The sequence below is a fragment of the Saimiri boliviensis genome, chromosome 6 (genome assembly GCF_048565385.1).
Source record: "Saimiri boliviensis isolate mSaiBol1 chromosome 6, mSaiBol1.pri, whole genome shotgun sequence".
Lineage (NCBI taxonomy): Eukaryota > Metazoa > Chordata > Mammalia > Primates > Cebidae > Saimiri > Saimiri boliviensis.
In genome coordinates, this window is record NC_133454.1 from 90,098,466 (window position 1) to 90,120,072 (window position 21,607).

At 38.0% G+C, this 21,607-nt stretch overlaps 1 protein-coding gene across 3 annotated transcripts in view; it reads left to right on the plus strand.

Moving 5' to 3' along the window:
• NELL1 (neural EGFL like 1) overlaps positions 1-21,607 on the plus strand; it is an 880,670-nt gene that overhangs the window by 96,014 nt on the left and 763,049 nt on the right. For all 3 annotated transcript variants that reach the window (XM_074401240.1, XM_003919918.4, XM_003919919.4), the window contains one exon: positions 72-222. In XM_074401240.1, coding sequence (XP_074257341.1) covers positions 72-222 — 151 coding nt within the window. The remainder of the gene's footprint in view (positions 1-71; positions 223-21,607) is intronic.

Sequence of the window (21,607 nt, forward strand, 5' to 3'; positions counted from 1 at the left end):
TCTCTATCCTTTTCTTTCCTCATCTCCTTTCCTTCTCTCCTATTTTTCCTGCTCTTCCTCTTGATTCTTAGATATAGAAAGAGAGATCCATGCAGCTCCTCATGTGAGTGAGAAATTAATTCAGCTGTTCCGGAACAAGAGTGAATTCACCTTTTTGGCCACTGTACAGCAGAAGCCATCCACTTCAGGAGTGATACTGTCCATTAGAGAACTGGAGCACAGGTAAGAAAGCTCTTTCTGCTTTTGGAAATCTTCTTAGAGTTAATGGGTTATACAAAATGTCTTCGAATTTAGAGTTTGTAGCCCCATGAAAACATTCACCTAACTGAGGCCTTGTTTCGTTGAACACATTTGTGAATTTACTTTGCCTTAAGAATTTACTTTGGGCAAAGTGGCTTTTTTGTTTGCTCTCCAAGGACCAATCATGAGTATCTTTCTCAACTATCTTCTGGTAGACCTTGAATAATATCACATTCTATCATATTTAGTCATCGAGCAAGTTAATTGGTTATGTTTAATGACCTTCAATAAACATTTACGGTGTGTTTATGTGGGAATTATACTTGACACTGGGAATATTAAGTTGAATAGTGTAGGATTTTCATTGTAAAGATCACATAAGCTAGTAGGAAAGACGGACAAATACATATCATAAAGTATTCTAGATGCAATGCTAGAAAGTTGTAATCAGGAAATAAGAGTAGTCATTCTATTAAGGGTTGTACTAGCCAAGAAAGGCTTTGGAAAAGATGATAGTTGTATAAGAAAAAAAAACATGAGTGAATATTTTACATGCTGAATGCTAAGGAGTAAGGGATGGAAGAATAATATTTCAGAAAGAGGTTGCTATGATTTTAAGAAGCAACACATGGATGAGTATGTGGTTAGAACATAAAAGTGTGTATGGGGAAGGGATGAGAGTTTGGGGTGGGCAGTGAGGGGTGATATTATAGAGGTAGGTAGAAGCCAGATCATTGCAAAGCTTCAATGTCATGTTAAAAACTTGGACTAAAGTCCCTAGGCAATGGGTTTGAAGTTTGAGTTCACTCTATCATTGAATTCAAATTAATAATCATTAGGTAACCTAAACAATTTAATTTTTAAAACTGGCTTCCTCGATATTAATCCAGTGAAAATATTCATGAAGCACCTACGGTTTTCTAGGTGCCATGCAAGGTTTTGTGGAGAAATCAAAGCAACAAAATCTTCTAAGGACATATGGTGGAGTTTGGCAGTACAGGAAACAAGGCATGACCACACAAAAAGCTAAAGAATAAAAAAGAGCCAATAATAAAGAAATAGTAGATTGGTGTTACAAGGAAGTATGAAGCTGATTTCAAAATTACCTAAGGTGTTAAGTTCACTGAATTAAGTGCATTAGGTTAGTGGTTAAGGAAGACCACACAGAGAATGCTCTTGAAGCACAGGCAGAATTCCAGCAGGTAAGGGAAGAAGGAACAATGTGCACAGTCACAGAAGTGAAGAAATGTAGAGAAATGCAATTTTGGGAGTGGGGGCAGCAAACAGACGAGTTTGGCTTGAGCAGAGGCTCTTGGTATGCAGACTTTTGGCAGTTATAAGGATCAACAGTTCTGTCTTTAATGGTTGTTTGCTCTCAGCCTCAAAGTGTGGGGATGGACCCTGATCATTTTGTGGAGATGTTGTCAGCATTACAGTCTGGCTGTTCTGGTTCAGCCCAGAGAAAAGAAGGTGATGTACATGTCTGTGAGAGATATGTGTTTGTTCAAAGGTGTCCTGTATGCTGGAGAAGGTATAGGTTATCATTTTCCAAGCGTTGCATGTCAAGGCAAGTCTCAGCTTCACAACCCTACCTTGCCCCATTGGTTTTGTGGGGTTGGGTGTGAGTGTCTCTTTGGCATGAGGATTATACAAATGCCCAAAGTAGGAGGTAGATCTTCAGAGTCAGACTGATGGAGGCTGGAGTTCCAGTTCTAGCTTTGTGACATCAGCTCTACAATGTCTTGGAACCTCAATTTCCTTGCCTATAAAATGTGCATCATAATCTATTTTCCCGGGTTGCTGTAAGAATGAAAAAGGATAGTGCATGGTGTGCATGGTGGGTAGCCATTCCTTAATGCACGGACATTTATTCTCCTTCTCTAAGTGTGTTTTGAAACTTATTTGCTGGGTTTCTCTTTTGGATTTTTTTTTTTTTAATAGGAAAGGTTTTAAAAAAACTTCTGTGTTGCCATCTGAGGCTGCTTCCTTTTATATCCCTAGTAGGTTTCTAATAGAAACCAAGGATGATTGAATGGAGAGTCATTTGATCATTTTTAATTGTAATAGAAAAACTACTTCTTTTTTCTTTCTTTCTTTCTTTCTTTCTTTCTTTCTTTCTTTCTTTCTTTCTTTTTTTTTTGAGAAAGGGAGAAGAGACTGGGTGTGGTGGCTCATGCCTGTAATCCCAGCACTTTGGGAGGCCAAGAAGGGCTGATCACCTGAGGTCAGGAGTTTGAGACCAGCCTGACCAATGTGTTGAAACTCCGTCTTCACTAAAAATACGAAAATTAACCAGGTGTGGTGGTGTGTGCCTGTAGTCCCAGCTACTTGGGAGGCTGAGGAAGAGTATCCCTTGAACTCAGGAGGCTGAGGTTGCAGTGAGCCAAGGTTACACCATTACACTCCAGCCTAGGCAACAAGAGGGAAACTCCATCTAAATAAATAAATAAATAAATAAAATAAAAATAAAAAAAAAAGAGAAGAAAGAAGAAAACTGTGCACATTGGTTGAATGCCTTTTTAGCCCAAGAAGGCGAGGTATAGCAGCCTTTTACCACTAGGGAACTTATCTGAGTCACACAGCACCAAAATATGCTGACAGTGGAGGGTATCTGAGTCACATGCCACCAAAATACGTTACTGGCGGCAAATCCATATGGGTCTACAGCACCCTTGATTCTTGCATCCTCAGAAGAAAAATTTATCTGAGGAGCATAAAGCAGAAGGAGAGACCTAGACAAATTTGGAAGCAGCAGTGAAAATGAAGCTTTAGAGTAGAAATGAAAGGAAGGAAGGTACACTTAGAACAGGGCCAAGCAGGCACCATGAAAGACAAGTGTGAAAAACCTCAGCTCTTGACTGCTAAACAAAACAAATATGAAGAGGTAGATATTAGAGCCCCTCTCCCTCTGGACTTTATGGTGCCCCGTTCTGTGTTTGTGTAATCTGATCAAGGTAAGGTATGAAAGACTGTGGATTAGTAATGCATTGGCTATGGGTAATACAGAAAACCTGGTTTCTACTCAAGCATAGAAGATCTGGTTAAGGAGACCTGGAATGCAAGAAAATAGAAATATATAATGGTATATATTTAGAAATTAGGCTAATTATCATAATGCTCCTCCCCCCGCCTAATGTTCACATCTGCAATAAGTGAGAATCTTTCATGATTTTCAGTTTCCTTTTATTATTTACCAGGATAACAGTATCTAGAGGAGCAAACTGCCTTGTAGAAATTTGACATAGACATTTGACCAGGTGTATAAGTTGACCAAGGGTTTGGGGCTTTTCTTTATTCAATAGCAGAAGATCCAGGTGTGTAGTTGTGATTGTTGGCTTCAAAGTTAGACATGCGGGTTCCTTTTGTGTTTCTCCCTTATGTGATTCTGTATTACTAATGATGAAGATAAATGAAATAAGTATTTGAAATACTTGGGATATAATGGGCATGATTAGATTCCTAGATAATTTTTTATATTTATAATTCAGTAGCTTTTAGTGTAATCACAGAATTGTGCATCCATCACCACAATCAATTTGAGAAACCCAAAAGAAATTCCTTATCTTTTGGCTGTCACCCACCATTTCCCCGTAAGCTCCCTTGCCTTAGGCAACTACTAATCTATTTTCTGTCTCTGTAGATTTGCCTAGTTTGGTTATTTCATATAGGTGAAATCACACTGTGTGTTCCTTTTTGACTGGTTTCTCTAATTTAGAATAATGCTTCCAAGGTTCATTCATATTGTAGCTTGTATCAGTAGTTCACTTCTTTTTATTGCAGAATAATGTTGCATTGTTTGTATATAATACATCATAGATATTATTAATCAGTTGGTGGACATTTGAATCGTTTCCACTCTTGGCTTTATGAATAATGCTGCTATGAACATTCATGTACAAGCTATTTTGTGGACGTTTTTATTCCCTTGGGTATATGACTAGGAGTGGAATTGCTGGATCAGATGGAAACTCTGTTTAAGTGTTTGAGGAACTGCCAGACTTTTCTAAAGTAACTACACTGTTTTATATTCTAAGCAGCAGTGTTTCAGGGTTTCAATTTTTGCACATCCTTGTCAACACTAGTTATTATATTTCTTTTTGATGATAGATATTCTAATGGGTATGAAGTGCTACCTCATTTTGGTTTTGAGTTACATTTGCTTGATGGCAAATGATGTTGAGTATCTTCATAAGCTTATTGACTATATATTTTCTTTGGAGAAATGTACATTCAGATAATTTGTCTACTTTTAATTAGATTCTTTGTCCTTCTATAATTGATTGATAGTAATTCTGCATATTTTAGATGCAGTCTCTTTTCAGATGTATGATTTACAGTTTTTCCCCCATTCTGTGAGGTGTTTCCTTTAAGCACAAAGCTTTAAAATTTGATGATGTCCAGTTTATTTTTTTTGCTTCTGATGTCATATTTTTGCATAATTCAAACTCACGAAGATTTATTCCGACATTTTCTTCTAAAAGTTTTATAGGTTTAGCTCTTACATTTATCTCTTAGATATATTTTGAGTTATCGTCTAAAAATTTTATAGGTTTAGCTCTCACATTTATTTCTTAGATAAATTTTGAGTTAATTTTTATATATCATGTGAGGTAGGGGTCCAACTTTATTCTTTTGCATATGAATATCCAATTGTTTCTTCACCGTTTGTTGAAGACTGCTTTTCCTCCAGTGAATTGTCTTGGCACCCTGTTGAAGACCAGTTGACCATCAATTCGAAGATTTATTTCTGGTATCTTACTGTTACGGGATCTTTGGGGTGTCACTTTTCTGGCCAGAAATTTGTGGCCGGTGGCACCTTTGCCAGAGTTTTCCTATCGTTCCACTCACTCAGCCTTGCAGCCTTCACTCAGCTCATGGTACTGGCCTAGGTGATAAGCCTCCAAGGGAGATGGGAGTCAGGCGTGGAGCAGCGAGGGGTGTGTGGGTGAGTGTGGAGTCTGGCCACTGCACAGTCAGATATGCTGGCTGCTGTCACAAGGCGGGTAGCTCCAGGCACCAGCAGGGTTACTGCCTCTCTGTGAGGATGTGGCTGGACCAGGGGCACCACAAGCAGCTTCCACCAGCACCAGAGAACATGGTGGCACCTGGAAGTTTGGAGACACCAGGAACTGCAAGGCCCCAAACAGGGAGTTACAGCCTTGGCTCAGGCAGTCCAGGTCTGAGCTCCCCAAAGGACTGCAGCTCTTCTCTTCTCTCCTCTTTGTCCACAATGTGGCAAGCAAGGAGTATGTTTCAGCTCTGTTTGTGTTACACCTTTTTTAGCCTCATTCAATGTGTCCCAATTTCTTGTCCTGCAACCAGGAAGAATGAGGTACATAGACAAGTGGAAAGTGAGCAAGATGAGGAGAAGCTTTATTGAGCAATAGAACAGCTCAGTCTTCCACAGTGGGTAGCTCCTTTCCTCAGCCAGGGTGTCCGAAAAAGTGTTCAGCTTCTAATAGACAGGAGACCCTGGAGTGGGAAGCTCCTCTCTGCAGACGTCCTCCTGTCATCTCTGCAGCTCTCAGCAGAGAGGAGGCCCTGGACTGGGTAGTTCCTCTCTGCAGCTGATCCTTCCGATGTCTGATCAGCTCTGGCTAAGCCTGGGGCTTATATGGGCCTCAGAGGGGAGGAAGAGCATACCAGTTGACCCATGGGTGGCCATGGATAGGCCTGGAAAAGGCACCACAAGTTCCCACTCTGGGCTGTGGGATTGGCAGCCTTCAGGCCCTCCCTGGCCTGAAGGTGAAGACTCACCGGGGACCCACCCATTTCCACCCAGGAACCTGCCTGCCTCCTGCTGTCATTCGTGGTGCCCAGGCTGCAGGTGTAAAAGGATACATTCAGGCCATTGCCGAGCTGACTTCAGTTCCACTCAGCTTCCCTGCTATGCTCATTGGTGCCCAAACTCCAGAGAGGGCTAAGGTGGCAGAGGTGCTGGTGTTTTAGCACTGCCCTGAGCATGTGTACACCCAGCCAGGCTGTGACAATGCGGGGGCTTGGCCTCGACTTTGCTTCAAAATTGGAGCAGGTGCTGATAGCAGAGAGAATCCAGGCAGTGGGAGCAGGCATTTCTGAGCCTGCAAGTGCGGGGTGAGGGCCTTCTTAAACCTCTAAGAGTGCAGGGATGCCTGGGTCCACAGCTGCTGTTAGGGCAGCTGCATCTGTGAGGGGAAGGGTTGAGGCTCCTCCTACTTTGTGAAACAGGAGGCCAGGTCTGCAGCCACAGTTTGGGCAGCTGCAGCTGTGTCCTGGAGGGCCGGACTCCTGCCTGCTGTGTGGAGTGGAAGGTCTAGATATGCAGCCATGACGTAGACACCACTCATTCCTGCTCTAAGGAGCAGGGGATGTGAGTCTGTAGCTGCAAGTGGGCAGCTGCAGCTGTGCCCAGGAAACTTCTACCCCAACTTGGAAGGGGCAGGGTTCCTGCTTTTTCTCTCACTCCCGGTGGCTTCACAGAGCCTGCAGCCTTGGCCATGCCTCGCTGCTGCAGCTGGTGTGATGGCAGAGGCTGCTCCAGACAGCCTGCGGCTGCCATCATTACTTTTATTTCATTGATCTATATGTTTATGCGTAGGCAGTGCTGTTTGTTTATTGCAGTTTTATAGTAAGTTTAGAAATTGAGAAATATGAATCTTAGAAGTTTGCTCTTCTTTTCAAGATTGTTTTGGTTGTTCTAGTTCCCTTGAATTTTCATATGAATTTTAGGATCAGCTTATAAGTTTCCACAAATAAGTCAGTTGAGATTTTGATAGAGATTGCATTGAATCTGTAGGTTGTCAGTCTCAGCAAGTATTGCCATCAAAACAATGTCAAATAATTTGCTTCATGAACGTGGGGTGTCTTTCTACTTTCTCAGATCATCTTTCATTTCTTTCAACTTTTTTTAGTTATTAGAGTCTAAGTTTTTCATGGCTTTTGTTAATTTATTCCTAGGTGTATTCTTTTTTTTTTGACATGAATAATGGAAGCACTATGGTTTGTATATTCTTTTTTTAATGCTATCATACATGGAATACTTTTCCTAATTTCAATTTTTGGCTGCTCATTGCTACCATATAGAAAGGAAATCAATTTTTGCCTATTACTTTGTATCCTGCAACCTTGGCAAGCTTATTGATTAGTTCTAATAGTTTCTAGTGAATTCCTTAGAATTCTTCCATATAAGATTATGTCATCTTCAAATAGAGGTAGTTTTATTTCTTCCTGTCCTACCTGGTTGCCTTTTACTTCATTTTTATACCAAATTGCCCTGAATGGAACTTCCAGTACAATGCTGAATAAAAGAGGTGATCAGTTATCCTTGTATTGTTCCTGTTTTAAACGGAAAGCTTTCAGTTTTCACCTTGAGGTATGTTAGCTGTGGATTTTCATAGATACTCTTAACCAGTTTGGAGATTTTTTTTTTTCTTCCCTATTTGTAGGTGTTCTTTGTCATATTGAAGAAGTTCCTTTCTGTTTCTAGTTTGGTTAGCGTTTCTATTATAAAGGGTGCTGAATTTCTTCACATGTCATTTCTATATCTACTGAGATAATAATGTAGTTTTTGTCTTTCATTCTATTGATACAGTATATTACATGAACTGATTTTCAGAGGTTATACCAAACTTGCGTTCCTGGGATAAATTTCACTTGGTTATGTTCTGCAATCCTTTTTCTATTTTATGGACTTTTGTATCTATATCCATAAGTGAGATATTGGTCTGCAGCTTTCTTTCTTTTGATGTTTTAATATGGTTTTGATATCTTTCTTTTGAATTTTAGCCTATTTTTAAGCTATATTGAATAGCTTTTTTTAGCTAACATTTGCTGATTGTATACCATCTATAAAACATTAATGTTTTATAGATGTTCCCCTTTGACTTGTTTGGTACATAAAATTTTGTAATTTGAAAATATTGAAAATTTTTCCTTTCTCAAATTTCAATATTTATATTAGCTATTTCTGTTTCTTGTTTTATGATAGGAGCTAGAATCTCCGTAATAGTGATAAATCATAGATGAACAAATTAAAGGTCTTCATTAAAGTCAGTAAGAGGGCAACAGATAATCCTTTTTTCTTTTCAATTTTAATAAGGTCCTCTGTTTAATAAACTGTCTAGTAGTGTTTTATAATATCTGTCTCTATTTCTGTTTTTATCTACCTAGTTATCATGTAAAGGAAATCTAATTTTATTCCTATTTTACTGAAAGATTTAAAAAGAATAGTGGTTATATGTTATTAAATATCTTTTCAGTGTGCATTGTGAGATACTTTTGTGTCTGTCTTCTTTTATGTGTTAACATAAGTAATTACATTAATAGAATCCACAATGTTGAGCTATTTCTGAAATCCTTGAATAAACTTACATTAACTAATACTTCAGTTAGCAATATTAGTAAAAGCAGCGGAAGTAACTACATTAGTTTAAGCACTGAAGAATTATGGGCATTGTTTAAAATACTTTAAACTTATTAAACATTTAAATATTTTAATTTATTAATAAGTGAGATGCCATAGATTTTTCTGTGTCTTTGAATACACAGAAAATTCTGTGTCTTTGAGTTAATTCTAGGCTTTTTGAATTTTTTTATGTTCAGGACTTGTTAAAAAATACACATTGTATCTTTTCTACAAGTGTTTCTGATAGAATAAGCCTGAAAATAGATGCAACTGTAATTATATGTAAATAACTATTTGTAAAAATAATTAGAAAAGTGTGAAGTATTTTGTATAGAAAATATCTGGGCTGAAAAGTACAAAAAATATTTAGGCTGATAATTTGGTTTTGGGGAAACTGGAAAATTTTTAATTATTGAACTGTTCATTTTCTACTTCTTTTATGGTATGGTTTTATCTAATGACTTTTAAGCTCTTCTTGGGATCAATTTATATTTTTAAGGAAATCATGTATTTCATTGAGATTGGCATTTTTTTTGGCAAATAGTTGGACATTATATTCCCTTTTACTTAAAATTTTTATACTTGTAATTTTTATCTCTTTTGATTTCTAATATGTGATATGTGTTTTGTTCTTCTTTTCTTGGCCAGGCTCATCATGGGATTATGTAATTTGTTGGTCTTTTAAATGAAACTATTCTTAGTTTTATTGATCAAGTCGACTGTTTTTCATTTCAAATTCATTGATTTCTACTTCTTACCTTATTTTGGATCATCTTGTTGGTATTTTTACTAGCTTCTTGAATATTTAGTTCATTCGTCTTCAGTATTTTCAGTTTACTGGTAAAATCACTGAGGGTTTTTTTTTTCTTGTGAATATCACTTTGAATACAGCCCATTGATATTGCTATATATTGCTTTTATTTTCTGTACTTTTCTATAGTTCTTAATTTCAGTTTGACTTCCTCTTTGACCCTGGTTAAAGGAGGCTTTAAATATTCCAAAGTGATTAAATTAAAAATGTTTAATGGGTAATTTCTGGTTTTATTGTTAATTGGCGGCATAAAATATGTGCTGTCAGATTTTTAGATTTTTGAGTTTGAGGAATTTTTTTCCTGGTGATCTTTTATATGCTCAACATTTTTGATTAAGGGGGTACATTTTAAAATAATGAGTAGCTTTTGAAAATGTATGTGTATATATCTATACAGACATATGCCTTTATATATAGCACCTCTGAGTTGTGTTATTTAACTTCTGTGTGTATTGATTAACTGATCAATTGCTCAATCCATAGCACTCTAAGAGAGGTAGGTTAATGGCTCCTATTGTAATTATGTAAGCATTGTAGGTATCGTAATTATTATTTCTTCATAGTGTCCTTGGATAAGTTTAAGGGTCAGGCTGAAAATGTCATGTGTTTTCTGTATCCTGTTCATTGACTATTACTGGTAAATTCAGCCTACCATTGTGCCAAGGATGAAAGAGCATGGATATTGGAAACACTAGGCAATCTCTTTCTTGATTGATTGGGATGTTTCCAATTTAGTCTGTGCCCAAGTACATGGAAGTAACATAAGTAACAGAATGCCTCACATGGGAGTTTCTCCAAGTAATAATCTCAAGCACATAGTATATACTCAATAAATAGGTATTAAATAAAAAAGGATTTGTCTTCTTCATCTCCAATTAGAGCTGCTCAGAATTTTCATGGCTAGTTTCAAAGGTTCACATGGAATACATTGTACCAGACACAGGTATTGCCCTGGGTGTGCCACACCTGGCAGGCTGTCCAGGATAGTGAAGAGGGCAAAGGTTTTGGTATCTGGAGACTGAATTGATAATACTTGATGATTTTTCTGAGGATTAGGATTTGTAAAATACCTAGCTTAGTGCTTGGCATAGAAAAGAAACTCAGAAAAGACATACTGATGCTGCTGCTGATGATGCTGATAATGATGATGTTGAGATGGAAATTTGATGCTGAGGGGAGACAGGGTGCTGAGGAGTGGCTAGATGAGAAAATAGCCATCCCACCCAACACCCCCAGTTCAATAATTAAAGGAAAATAATGACTGTCACCCAAACCTTCTGGTAATGTTCAATTTGTAGTCAAAAGTCACCTTCGCTGATGAATCACAATGGGGGAACAGCATTTTGGACCTGAACACCTTCTCTAGGCATCATGAGCACCACAGGAAGTAATCATGACTCTGCCTTTTCCAAAGCTGTCAACCAGAGAAACTTCATTTAATGTTTTGGAAATCACTGTTTCCAATTTCTGCTAGGCTTCCAGCTACTCTCAGACATGGCCATTATTGAATTAATGGCAGAAGACTTCATTCAGTTGCTGATTTCCCTTCTGGCCAAAGGCAGACATCTCTCTCACCTGGTGGGAACCCAGTATCCAGAGGTGGAACTCTTGGGAGACTGTGTTTCTTTAAACAAGGAGTGAACTCCTTGGCAAAGCAGTATCTAGAAACTCCCTAGGTAACTGAGCCAATTGAGTTCCCATGGATATCTTTTTTTTTTTTTTTTTTTGAGACTGAGTTTCACTCTTGTCACCCAGGCTGGAGTGCAATGGCGCGATCTTGGCTCACTGCAACCTCCGCCTCCTGGGTTCAGGCAATTCTCCTGCCTCAGCCTCCTCCCATGGATATCTTAAGTGGGTAGATAAAATGAAACAAAACTAAAATATAAACAGTATTAAAAATGTACCTGAAGATAGTAATTGAAATAGGGTCTTTTATGTAACGGAATGGGTACTCTGTTACTAATTTCAATAAATATTTTTAATGTGATAAAAATTTTTTACAGTAGCAATACAGTGCATTAGCAGAGAAAGATGAATCTGTCTTGCTGAACTATCTTAATGACATTGCAGATTTAATGTTTATTTTTTCAGATTCAAATGTGTTAATATAGAGCTTTGTTAAAATGGAAAGCTTAATTAATGCAGATTAAATCTAATTGAACGTTCTGCCAGTATATGCAACTCTGTAAGATATAATGATAAATCTTCTGTTTTTTTGATTTTATTTCTAAATTATAGATAAAATTAAGTTGAAGCATAATTAGATGGGAAGCTAAAAGCTAGGGCTCTAAGAAAAAAAGTTTCCATGGAATCCTTCTCTGAGGAGATGAAGACATTTTTGGCTTCCTAAGAAGACATATTCTTCTTTTTTATTTTTTTAAACAAAAATTTTGTATTTCAAAAGATATTCTTCAGTTTTCTGAGCTCTCATGGTGGAAATAACTTTCTACTGTGATGCCAGATAGACTTGGGTTCATTTCCTGGATCTATCAGTTGTTAGATGTTTGAGCTTTTGCAGTTATCTTTAATTTACCTCAGCTTCAGTGTCCTCCTAGGTAAAGTGAAGGTATCAACTTATTACCACGTCACAGAGTTATTGGGAGGATTAAACAAGAGCAGTTCCTCATATGTCTCATGTAACAAGGCTCTTAGTAAATGTCATTTTTCTTCCTGTCCTCATGGCTTCTGTAGATATTTCCTAATTCCTCCTAAAATTCTTCATAACGGAAGAAGGTAGGTGTGGGGAACTTCCACCATTTGAAATAGTAATTAGCTTTTCACATAAAGAGATTGTTATAGATAATCTAAAACAATGAATTGTCCAAATGGAATGTGTTCTGTAATTTCTAAAAAAGCAGATTTACCTTCTTAATTATAGATGACTTAAGCTGATATTTAAATTATTTTGCACTTTTATAAAATTGGTTGGAGAATATCAGAATGGAGGGTAGGAGGAAAGGGAAGAAAATTCCAGAAGTATGTTAGGTGGTTTGTTGAAGCCAACCCACGAAAAAACTTTCTCCTTAGGTAATTCTTTCCTCAATGAGATACGACATAGGCTTACATTATTAAAAAGTAGATGTTTTCAATTGTTAAATTATTTCCATTTGGGAAGGAAAGGAGCAAATTGGAGTCTTTTCTGAAAAGTCTATCCATACTGCTTTTGAAGTATGCAAGCAAGTCTCCACACTTCAAATGAATAATCAGACAGACTTTAGAGTTAGGACTATGAGTAGACTGTCAGCTCTCTTTTCAATACCATTCAGGAACTATCAGTGTAAACCTATCAAATACTTTGTGGTCATAGATGCTGGATTACAACTGTGATGCGTACAGAAGTAGAGACAGTCAAAGAAATACTCCCAAGTATTGCTAGTGCTCTGATAGGAGGAATACAGGGAGCAGGGCACCCTACCTCCATATGGGTCATCTAGAGATGTTGCCAAATGCTGGGAGAAAAGACATCTGGATTCTGAGATTCCAGCATTTTTATCTTTATGCCTAGCAGAGTGTAGACACAGCTTCAAGGGAAAGTTTAAAGGATTTATACTTGAGGATGGACAGTTAGGCTGTGGTGTGCATAGGGAGGTACTAATTTTCAGACAGATGAAAATGATTGCAAGGATCCGATGTCAAGAAAATGAGGATGTTTTCAGGAATACACTAATTAAGTAAAACTTAAATCTTTGTCAGAAGAAATGAAGCTATTCAGATGACTTTTGACCTTAATTGACGATAAGTAGTATCATAGCAATAGAATATAATGCTTTGGGCAAATTGCTCATGCTTTTATATGTGCATATTAGATTTTGGATTGCCTAGTGTTTGAGAAATGAGAAAACAGCGAATGTAGCCATTAACCTTTACTTTTTTATTATAAAAGTCACAATTTCATTAATATTTGTGCATAAAACCATTTAAGTTCAATCGAATTCTCCTAGAGAATTTGAAAAAACTGTCTCCTTTGACATCCTTTGGAATTACTTGTGAAACACTTGCATTTCTGGGTAACGTGCATTCATTCATTTGGTTCTGTGATGAGAAAGGTGGACAGAATCTTGTTGCTGATGAAGGATAGATTTAACCCCTGACTTGCTGATTTCTGGGTGAAAGGCACCTCAGGCTGTCAGAAAATTGATGAGGGTGGTGCAATGACAGTGATGCTGGACCAGGAGTCAGAAGACCTGGGCTCAAGGCTCTGCTTTGCCAGTGAATACCCATGAGGCCAGACAGATCCTCCCTGGACCTGTGTACTTCTCTGTCGAATTTTAGTTCATTCATTATTCGTTAGATACTAATCTGTTTTGGTTTCTTATATGTGGGCTAGGAACATTGGTGGATTCTTCAGTGGTTAAGGTATGTAAGGGAGCTGTCCTCAGTGAGCTTGCATTCTAGTGGGGCGAGTCATGATAAATATGGACAAAATTAAAGCTAATGATAAATGTGATGGAAGAAAATAAAACAGAGGGATGAGAGATAGGTCAGTAGAGAAGAGAAGCTGGAGAGGGCTTTATGAAGATGGGATATTTGCGCTGAATCTAAAGAAGAGACAGCTATGAAAAAAATCAGAAAGATGAGTGTCCCAGGTAACTGAGACAGTAAGTACAAAGGCTCTTGGAAGGAGCCAGTTTGGTATGTTTAGGGAACAGACTAAGAGCTAGTGCATTTAAAACTTGGTAAGCTGAGGGTGATGAAAGGGAGTGGTTTTAGATGAGGAAATGCTGACAGCAATAGCTTTCTTGATGATTTCACAGTGTGAGAGAGAGTGCAAGATGACAAAGTGTGGTATTTATACAAGGCCATATTATTTCAGAACAACAATCACTTATTAAGTGCAAGCTATGTGCAGAGGAAGTCTACCCATCCATGAAAAGTGTTTTTGGAAATCTAAATCATTTCATAATATATAAAACTACATTTTATATTTAAAATTACACTTTTTAGAACAAATGCACACAATTTTTTATAAACATAAATTTATAAAAATTACGTTTATAAAAAAATTTATTAAATTACATTTTTTAGAGCAAATACACACAATCTGTTTTTTTCTAAAGGACATTTTATGTCTCCTTTTCCCCCTTCTTGACTTGATTACATATAATAATAATACTTCGGTAGGAGTGAATTGGCAGTTCACCTTTTAAAGCATTATCAGTTCATCTGGAGATAGCCAGAACTAGGATGTATGTATGTATGTATGTATGTATGTATTATTACTGTTATTTTTAGATTCAGAGGGTACATGTGAATAACTGTTACATTGGTATACTGCATGATGCTGATGGATATGGAGATCTGGATAACTTTGGGATACGGGTGGTCTCATCACCCAGGTGGTCAGCATACTAGTCAATAGGTAGTTTTTTAGCCCATGTCGCCCTCTCTCTCTCCTCCTCCTAGTAGTTCCCTATGTCTATTGCTTACACCTTTATGTCTATGTGTATTCAATGTTTAGTTCCCACCATAAGAACATGCAATGTTTGGTTTTCTGTTCTTGTATTAGTTCATTTAAGATCATGGCCCCCAGCTGTATTCACGGTGCTACAAAGGACATGATTTTGATCTTTTCTATGGCTGTGTAGTATCCCATGGTGGATACATACAACATTTTCTTTATCCAGTCCACCACTGATGGGCACCTAGATTGATTCCATGTTTTTGCTACTGTGAATGGCATTGTGATGAACATACTAGTATATGCATCTTTTTGATAGAATAAATTCTTTTTCTTTGGGTAGTAGTGGGATTACTGGGTCAAATGGTACTTCCGTTTTAAGTTCTTTGAAAAATCTCCAGAATCCTTTCCAATTAAACTAATAACATTCCTGCAAACAGTATATAAACATGTCCTTTTCTCCACAGTCTCAGCAGCATCCATCCTTCCTATTATTTAAAAATAATAGGCATTCTGAGTGGTATGAGATGGTATCTCATTGTGGTTTGACTTCTCTGATGATTACTGATGTTGAGTTTTTTGTTTGTTAGCTGTTTGTATGCCTTCTTTTGGGAATTGTCTGTACATGTCCTTTGTCATTTTTTTTGGAGATGGAGTCTTGCTCTGTTGCCCAGGATGGAGTGCAGTGGCACGATCTCGGCTCACTGTAACCTCTGCGTCCTGGGTTCAAGTGACTCTCCTGCTTCAGCCTCCAGACTAGCTGGGACTACAGGTGCCCACCTCTACTCCTTGCTAATTTTTATATTTTTAGTAAAGATAGAGTTTCACTGTGTTAGTCAGGCTGGTCTTGAACTCCTCACCTTGTGATCTGCCTACCTTGGCCTCCCAAACTGCTGAGATTATAGGTGTGAACCACCATGCCTGACCCTTTGTCCGTTTTTTAATTGGATTATTTGTTTTTTTCTTGTTGATGTATTTAAGATCCTTGTAGATTCTGGATATTAGACCCTTGTTAGATGCAGAATTTGTGAATATTTTCTCCTGTTTTTTTAGGCTATCTAGCCAATAGTAGCCTCTCTTGAGAGATGGAGGGCCTCATCTCTAAGAAGATAGGTGCAGCACAAAGTTGGGGAAAGTAGGTGGTGTGTGCGAGTGAGAAACTATGAGGAGGTGCCTGTGGCAGAAAAATGCAGCCTGCAGGGTAGGAACTGCAAAGAGATGGGGCTGATGATGTTGAGAGTGAAAGGCTTCTTGTCTGGATTTGTTAATAAGCAGTGACTAAATGTTGAAACTGAGATCATAGTTGGCTTGTATAAGGGCTTTACTTGGTTGTGATAGCTCCCACAGTATCCTTCCACATTTAAAAAAAAAAGTTAGTTTCCAACATTTGAAAACTGAGTGATTTTGTCTACAAATCCAGCTTTCCACCTTATCAAAAATAGGTATGTAGTTTTCAGATTGCCACAGTCGCTAGCTCTCTCAGTTGTCTTCCCATCATCATAAGGTCATGTGTTAATTGCTGCTGTGTGGTTTTCTTTTTAATGAATGTAAAATTAGGAGAAAAGTGAAATTCTTAAACTCATTTCTTTATTCAGAGAAGAAAACTAAAGAGACTTAAAATATGGCTTGCTCCCTCTTTCACCCAGGCTGGAGTGCAGTGGCGTGATCTCAGCTCTTTGCAACCTCTGCCTCCTGGGTTCAAGTGATCCTCCTGCCTCAGCCTCTTGAGTAGCTGGTATTACAGGCACACACCACCATGCCCAGCTAACTTTTGTATTTTTAGTAGACATGGGGTTTTGCCATGTGGGCCAGGGTGGTCTCAAATTTCTGACCTCAGGTGATCCATCCTCTTTGGCCTCCCAAAGTGCTGGGATTATAGAAAATTTTATTCTCAATCTTTTGATTGGTCCACTAGTCATTTAGGAGCATATTGTTTAATTTCCATGTGATTGTAGTTTCCAAAATTCCTCTTGTTATTGATTTCTAGTTTTTTTCTATTGTGGTAAGAGAAGATAGTTGATATTATTTCAGCTTTTTAAAAAATGTTTTAAGATTTGTTTTTTGTTGCCTATTATATAGTATATCTTTGAGAATGATCCATGTGTCAAGGAGAAGCGTATGTATTCTGCAGCCTTTGGATGAAATGTTCTGTAAAAATCTATTAGATCTATTTGGCCTATAGTACAGATTAAGTTTGATGTTTCTTTGTTGGTTTTCTATCTAAATGATTTGTCTAATGCGAAAGTAGGGTGTTAAAGTTTTCAGCTATTACTGTATTGAGGTCTGCCTTTGTTTTCAGCTCTAATAATATTTGCTTTACATATCTGAGTGTTCCAGTGTTAGGTGCATATATATTTACAGTTGTTATATTTTCTTGCTGAATTTTTATCTTTATATAATAAAGTTCATTTTTTTATAGTTTTTGTCTTAAAATGTATTTTATCTGATATAACTATAGCTACTTCTGCTCTTTTTTCATTTCCATTGGCATGAAATATCTTTTTCTATTCCTTTATTTTCAGTCTATGTGTGTCTTTAAAGGTGAATTGTGTTTCTTGTAGGTAACAGATTGTGTTTCTACAGAAAAACAGAATTGTGTTTCTTGTAGGTAAAATATTTTTTTCTTGTAGGTAACTCATCCTTCAGGGCAATGGTTTTTGTCTGTGTTTGTTTTGTTTTACATCTCAGCCAGGCACTCTGTGTCTTTTGATTAGAGAGTTTAGTCCGTTCACATTCTATATTAATGATAAACAAGTATGTACTCCTGCCATTTTATTATTTATTTTCTAGTTGTTTTATGCTATTCTCTTTCATCTTTCTTTTTTTTCCCCTGTCTTCCTTTTAGTGAAGGTCCCTGGTGGTATGTTTTAATTTCTTGCTTTTAATTTTTTTGTGTATCTGCTGTGTGTTTTTAGATTTACAAGTATCTTCTAACCCATAATTTTAAACTTACTTAACACTGATTACATAAACAAGCAAAAAGAAAAGTAATAACAACTGCACTTTAACTTTATCCTCTCATTTTTAATCTTTTTGTTTCTATTTGTATATTATCCTACTGTCTCTTTTGAAAAGTTATTATACTTAGTTTTGATTGGTTAATCTTTTTGTCTTTCTAGTTAAATTATAAGTAATTTACTCACCATAATTACAGTATTATAATATTCTGCTTTTTTGTGTGCTTATACTTACTATTACCAGTGAGTTTTGTACCTTCAGTGATTACTTATTGCTTAATACATGAAGCAGTTGTGTGTGTGTGTGTGTGTGCGCGCGTGCGTGCACGTGCATGTGCATGCATGCATACGCACCAGATACACTATTCTAGAATAAAATATTTTTTACCTTCAGCACTTTAAATATGTCGTACTTCTGTTTGCTGGCCTGTAAGGTTTCCACCAGAAAGAATGCTGCCAGATGTGTTGGAGCTCCATTGTATGTTGTTTTGTTTGTTGCCTTTAGGATCCTTTCTTTATCCTTGACCTTTGGGAATTTGATTACTAAATGCCTTGAAGTTGTCTTCTTTCAGTTAAATTTGCTTGGTGCTCTGTAACTTTCTTCTACTTGAATATTGATAACTTCCTCTAGATTTGGGAAGCTCCTTGTTATTGTCCCTTTGAGTAAACTTTCTCACCCTTCCTTTTTCTTTATCTCCCCTTTAAGGACAATAACTCTTAGATTTGCCATTTTGAAGCATTTTCTAGACCTTGTAGATGTGCTTCAGACTGTTTTATTTATTTTTGTCTCCTCTAGCTCTGTATTTTCATATACTGTGTCTTCATGTTCACTAATTCTTTCTTCTGTTTGATCAATTCTGATATTAAAAGACTCTGATGCATCCTTCAGTATGTTAATTGCATTTTTCAACTCCAGAATTTCTCTTTGATTCTTATTTCAATCTTTGTTAAATTAATCTGATAGGATTCTGAATTTCGTTTCTGCATTATCTTCAATTTCTTTGAGTTTCCTTAAAACAACTGTTTTGAAATCTCTCTCCACAAGGTCAGATATCTCTATTTCTCTGGGGCTGGTCCTTGGTATATTATTTAGGTTTTTTTGGTGGGGTCTTATTTTCCTGGATGGTCCTGATGCTTGTGATTATTTCATCAGTTCCCAGACACTGAAGGTATTCATTGTAGTCTTCATAGTCTGGGCTTGATTGTAACTATCCTTTTGTAAAGGCTTTCTAGGTATTTGAAGGGACTTGGGTGTTGTGATCTAAGTTTTTGTTCACTGTAGCTGAATTTGCATTAGGAGGCACCCTAAACCCAGTAATGCTTTAGTTCTTGCAGACTCAGAGAGGTATCATCTTGCTGGTTTTGGATAAGATCCGGAGAATTCTCTGGATCGACAGGCTGAGACTCTTGTTCTCTTCCCTTATTTTCTTCCCCCAAAAATGAAGTCTCTCACTCTGTTCTGAGTGGTCTGGAGCTGGGGGAGGGGGGACACAAGCACACTCATGGCCACCACCACTGGGACTGTGTTGGGTCAGCCTGAAGTCAGCACAGCACTGGGTCTTGCCCAAGGCCCACTATAACCATTACCTGTCTACTGCCTATGTTTGCTGAGGGCCCTAGGGCTCTGCAATCAGAAGGTGGTGCAGCCAGCCAGATCTGTGTTCTCCCTTCTATGCAACAAGTTTCTCCGAGCCCTGGTTGGTTCGGAGATTCCATCTGGGAGCCAGGGCCTGGAGTCAGAAACCTTAGAAATCTACCTCGTTTATTATCTACCTATACTGAGCTGGCACCCCTAATGTAAGACAAAGAATCTTTCCAGTTTTCCTTCCCCTTTTCCCAGGTGCAGGAATCTTTCCCTGTGTCCACCACCACCACCACAGGCCCGTGGGGAATAGTGCTGGGCTATCACCAATGTTCCCTTAAGGCCCAGGGGCTCTTCATTTCAGCTTGTTGTGAATGCTGCCTCACCTAGGACTCATCCTTCAGGGCAATGGGCTTCTCTTTGGCCCAGGATAGTTCCAGAAACACCATCTAAGAGCCACAGCCTGGAATTGGGGACCCCAATAGCCTGCTTGGTGCTCTATCCCACTGTGGCTAAGCTGGTACCTAAGCTGTAAGAGAAAATCCTCTTTGCTCTTCCCTCTACTTATCTCAAGCAGGAGTCTCTCATCATAGCTGTGAATGCCGGGTTATGCCTGAAGCCTGCATGTCTCAGAGTCTCATCCAAGGCTCACCCAGGGTCCATGGGTTCTTTAGTTAGCAGGTGATAAATACTGCCTGGACTGGGTCCTTTATTTCAAGTCAGCAGGTTCCCCTCTGGCCCAAGGTATATCTAGAAATGTCATCTGGAAGCTAGGGCCTGGAATAGGGGCCTCAGGACTCTTCCTGGTCCCCTGCTCTGCTGTGACTGACCTGACATCCAAGTTGTAAGGCAAAGTCCTCTTTACTCTTCTATTTCCTCTCCTGAAGCAGAAGGAAGCAGTCTTTCCTGAAGCTGTGAGCTGCGCTGCCTGGGGTTGTGGGAGGGCTGGTGCAAACACTCCCTTGTCCACCCCGACTGCTGTCTAACTAGGTCTCATGGCCCTCAAGTTAGCTGGCTCTCAGTACAGCACAGTATGAAGACTTGCCTACAAGTTGCAGTCCCTGTGGCCTAGACTGCCTTTCATGTTTACTTAGGAACCCAGAGACTTTAGCCCATGCTGGCAAGCCTTGCTGAAACTCAGAATCTAACCACTGGAATTGGGAATTCCCTTCTAGCTAGAACTTAACTAAATGCCCCACTGTGGGCATTGAGCTGAGTTCTGCCCATTGGCAGCACTGAGTTCCAAAGCAAAGTCCCACAATAGTGGTACTGTCTCTCTCCTGAGTACACAGATTCTTTTTGCTATGTGGCTGCTGCTAGGGGCTGGGGGAGGGATGGGGTCAGTAATTCAAGACTCTTTCCTACCTTATTCAGTGCCTCTTTCAGTGATACGAAGTTAAAACTAGGTACTGTGATTGCTCACCTGATTTTTGGTACTTATAAAAATGCTTTTTTAATGTGTGTATAGATAGTTGTTAAATTTGGTGTTACTGCAGGGAAGACAATTGGTGTAGGCTTATATTCAGCCATCTTGCTTCACCTCCCCCTGAACAATTTGAAACAAGATTGGATGGGCACTTGAAGATTTTTACCAATGAGTAAGGATTTGGATGTTGGTGAAAGTGTTTTTAAGTAATTTTGTTATTGTTATTCTAACTGAATCAACAAATATTATTTAAAATTCTTTTAAAAAAGTGTGGCTGGCACATAATTGTACATATTTGTGGGGTACAATGATGTTTTGATATATGTATACATTATGTTTTCAAATCAGGGTAAGTAGCATATCAATTATCTTAAACATTTATAATTTATTTGTGATGAGAACATTCAAAATCCTCTTCTAGCTATTTTGAAATATACAATACATTATTGTTAACTTTAGTTATCCAACTGTACGATAGAACACCAGAACTTGTTCTTCCTATCTAATTGTAGCTTTGTAAAAGTTGACCAATCTCTTTCCCTCCCTCCTTGCTTCCTCCCCTGCCCATCCTCTGGTAACCACTATTCTACTCTCTACTTTTATGTGAAGCTTTTTAGATTTCACATATAAGTGAGATCATGCTGTATTTGTCTCTCTACTGGGCTTATTTCACTTAATGTCTTTCAGGTTCATCTAAATTGCCACAAATGACAGGATTTTATTCTTTTTTGTGGTTGAATAGTATTCCATTGTGTATGAATATATACCACATATTTTAAATGGATTCATTCATTGATAGATGTTTACATT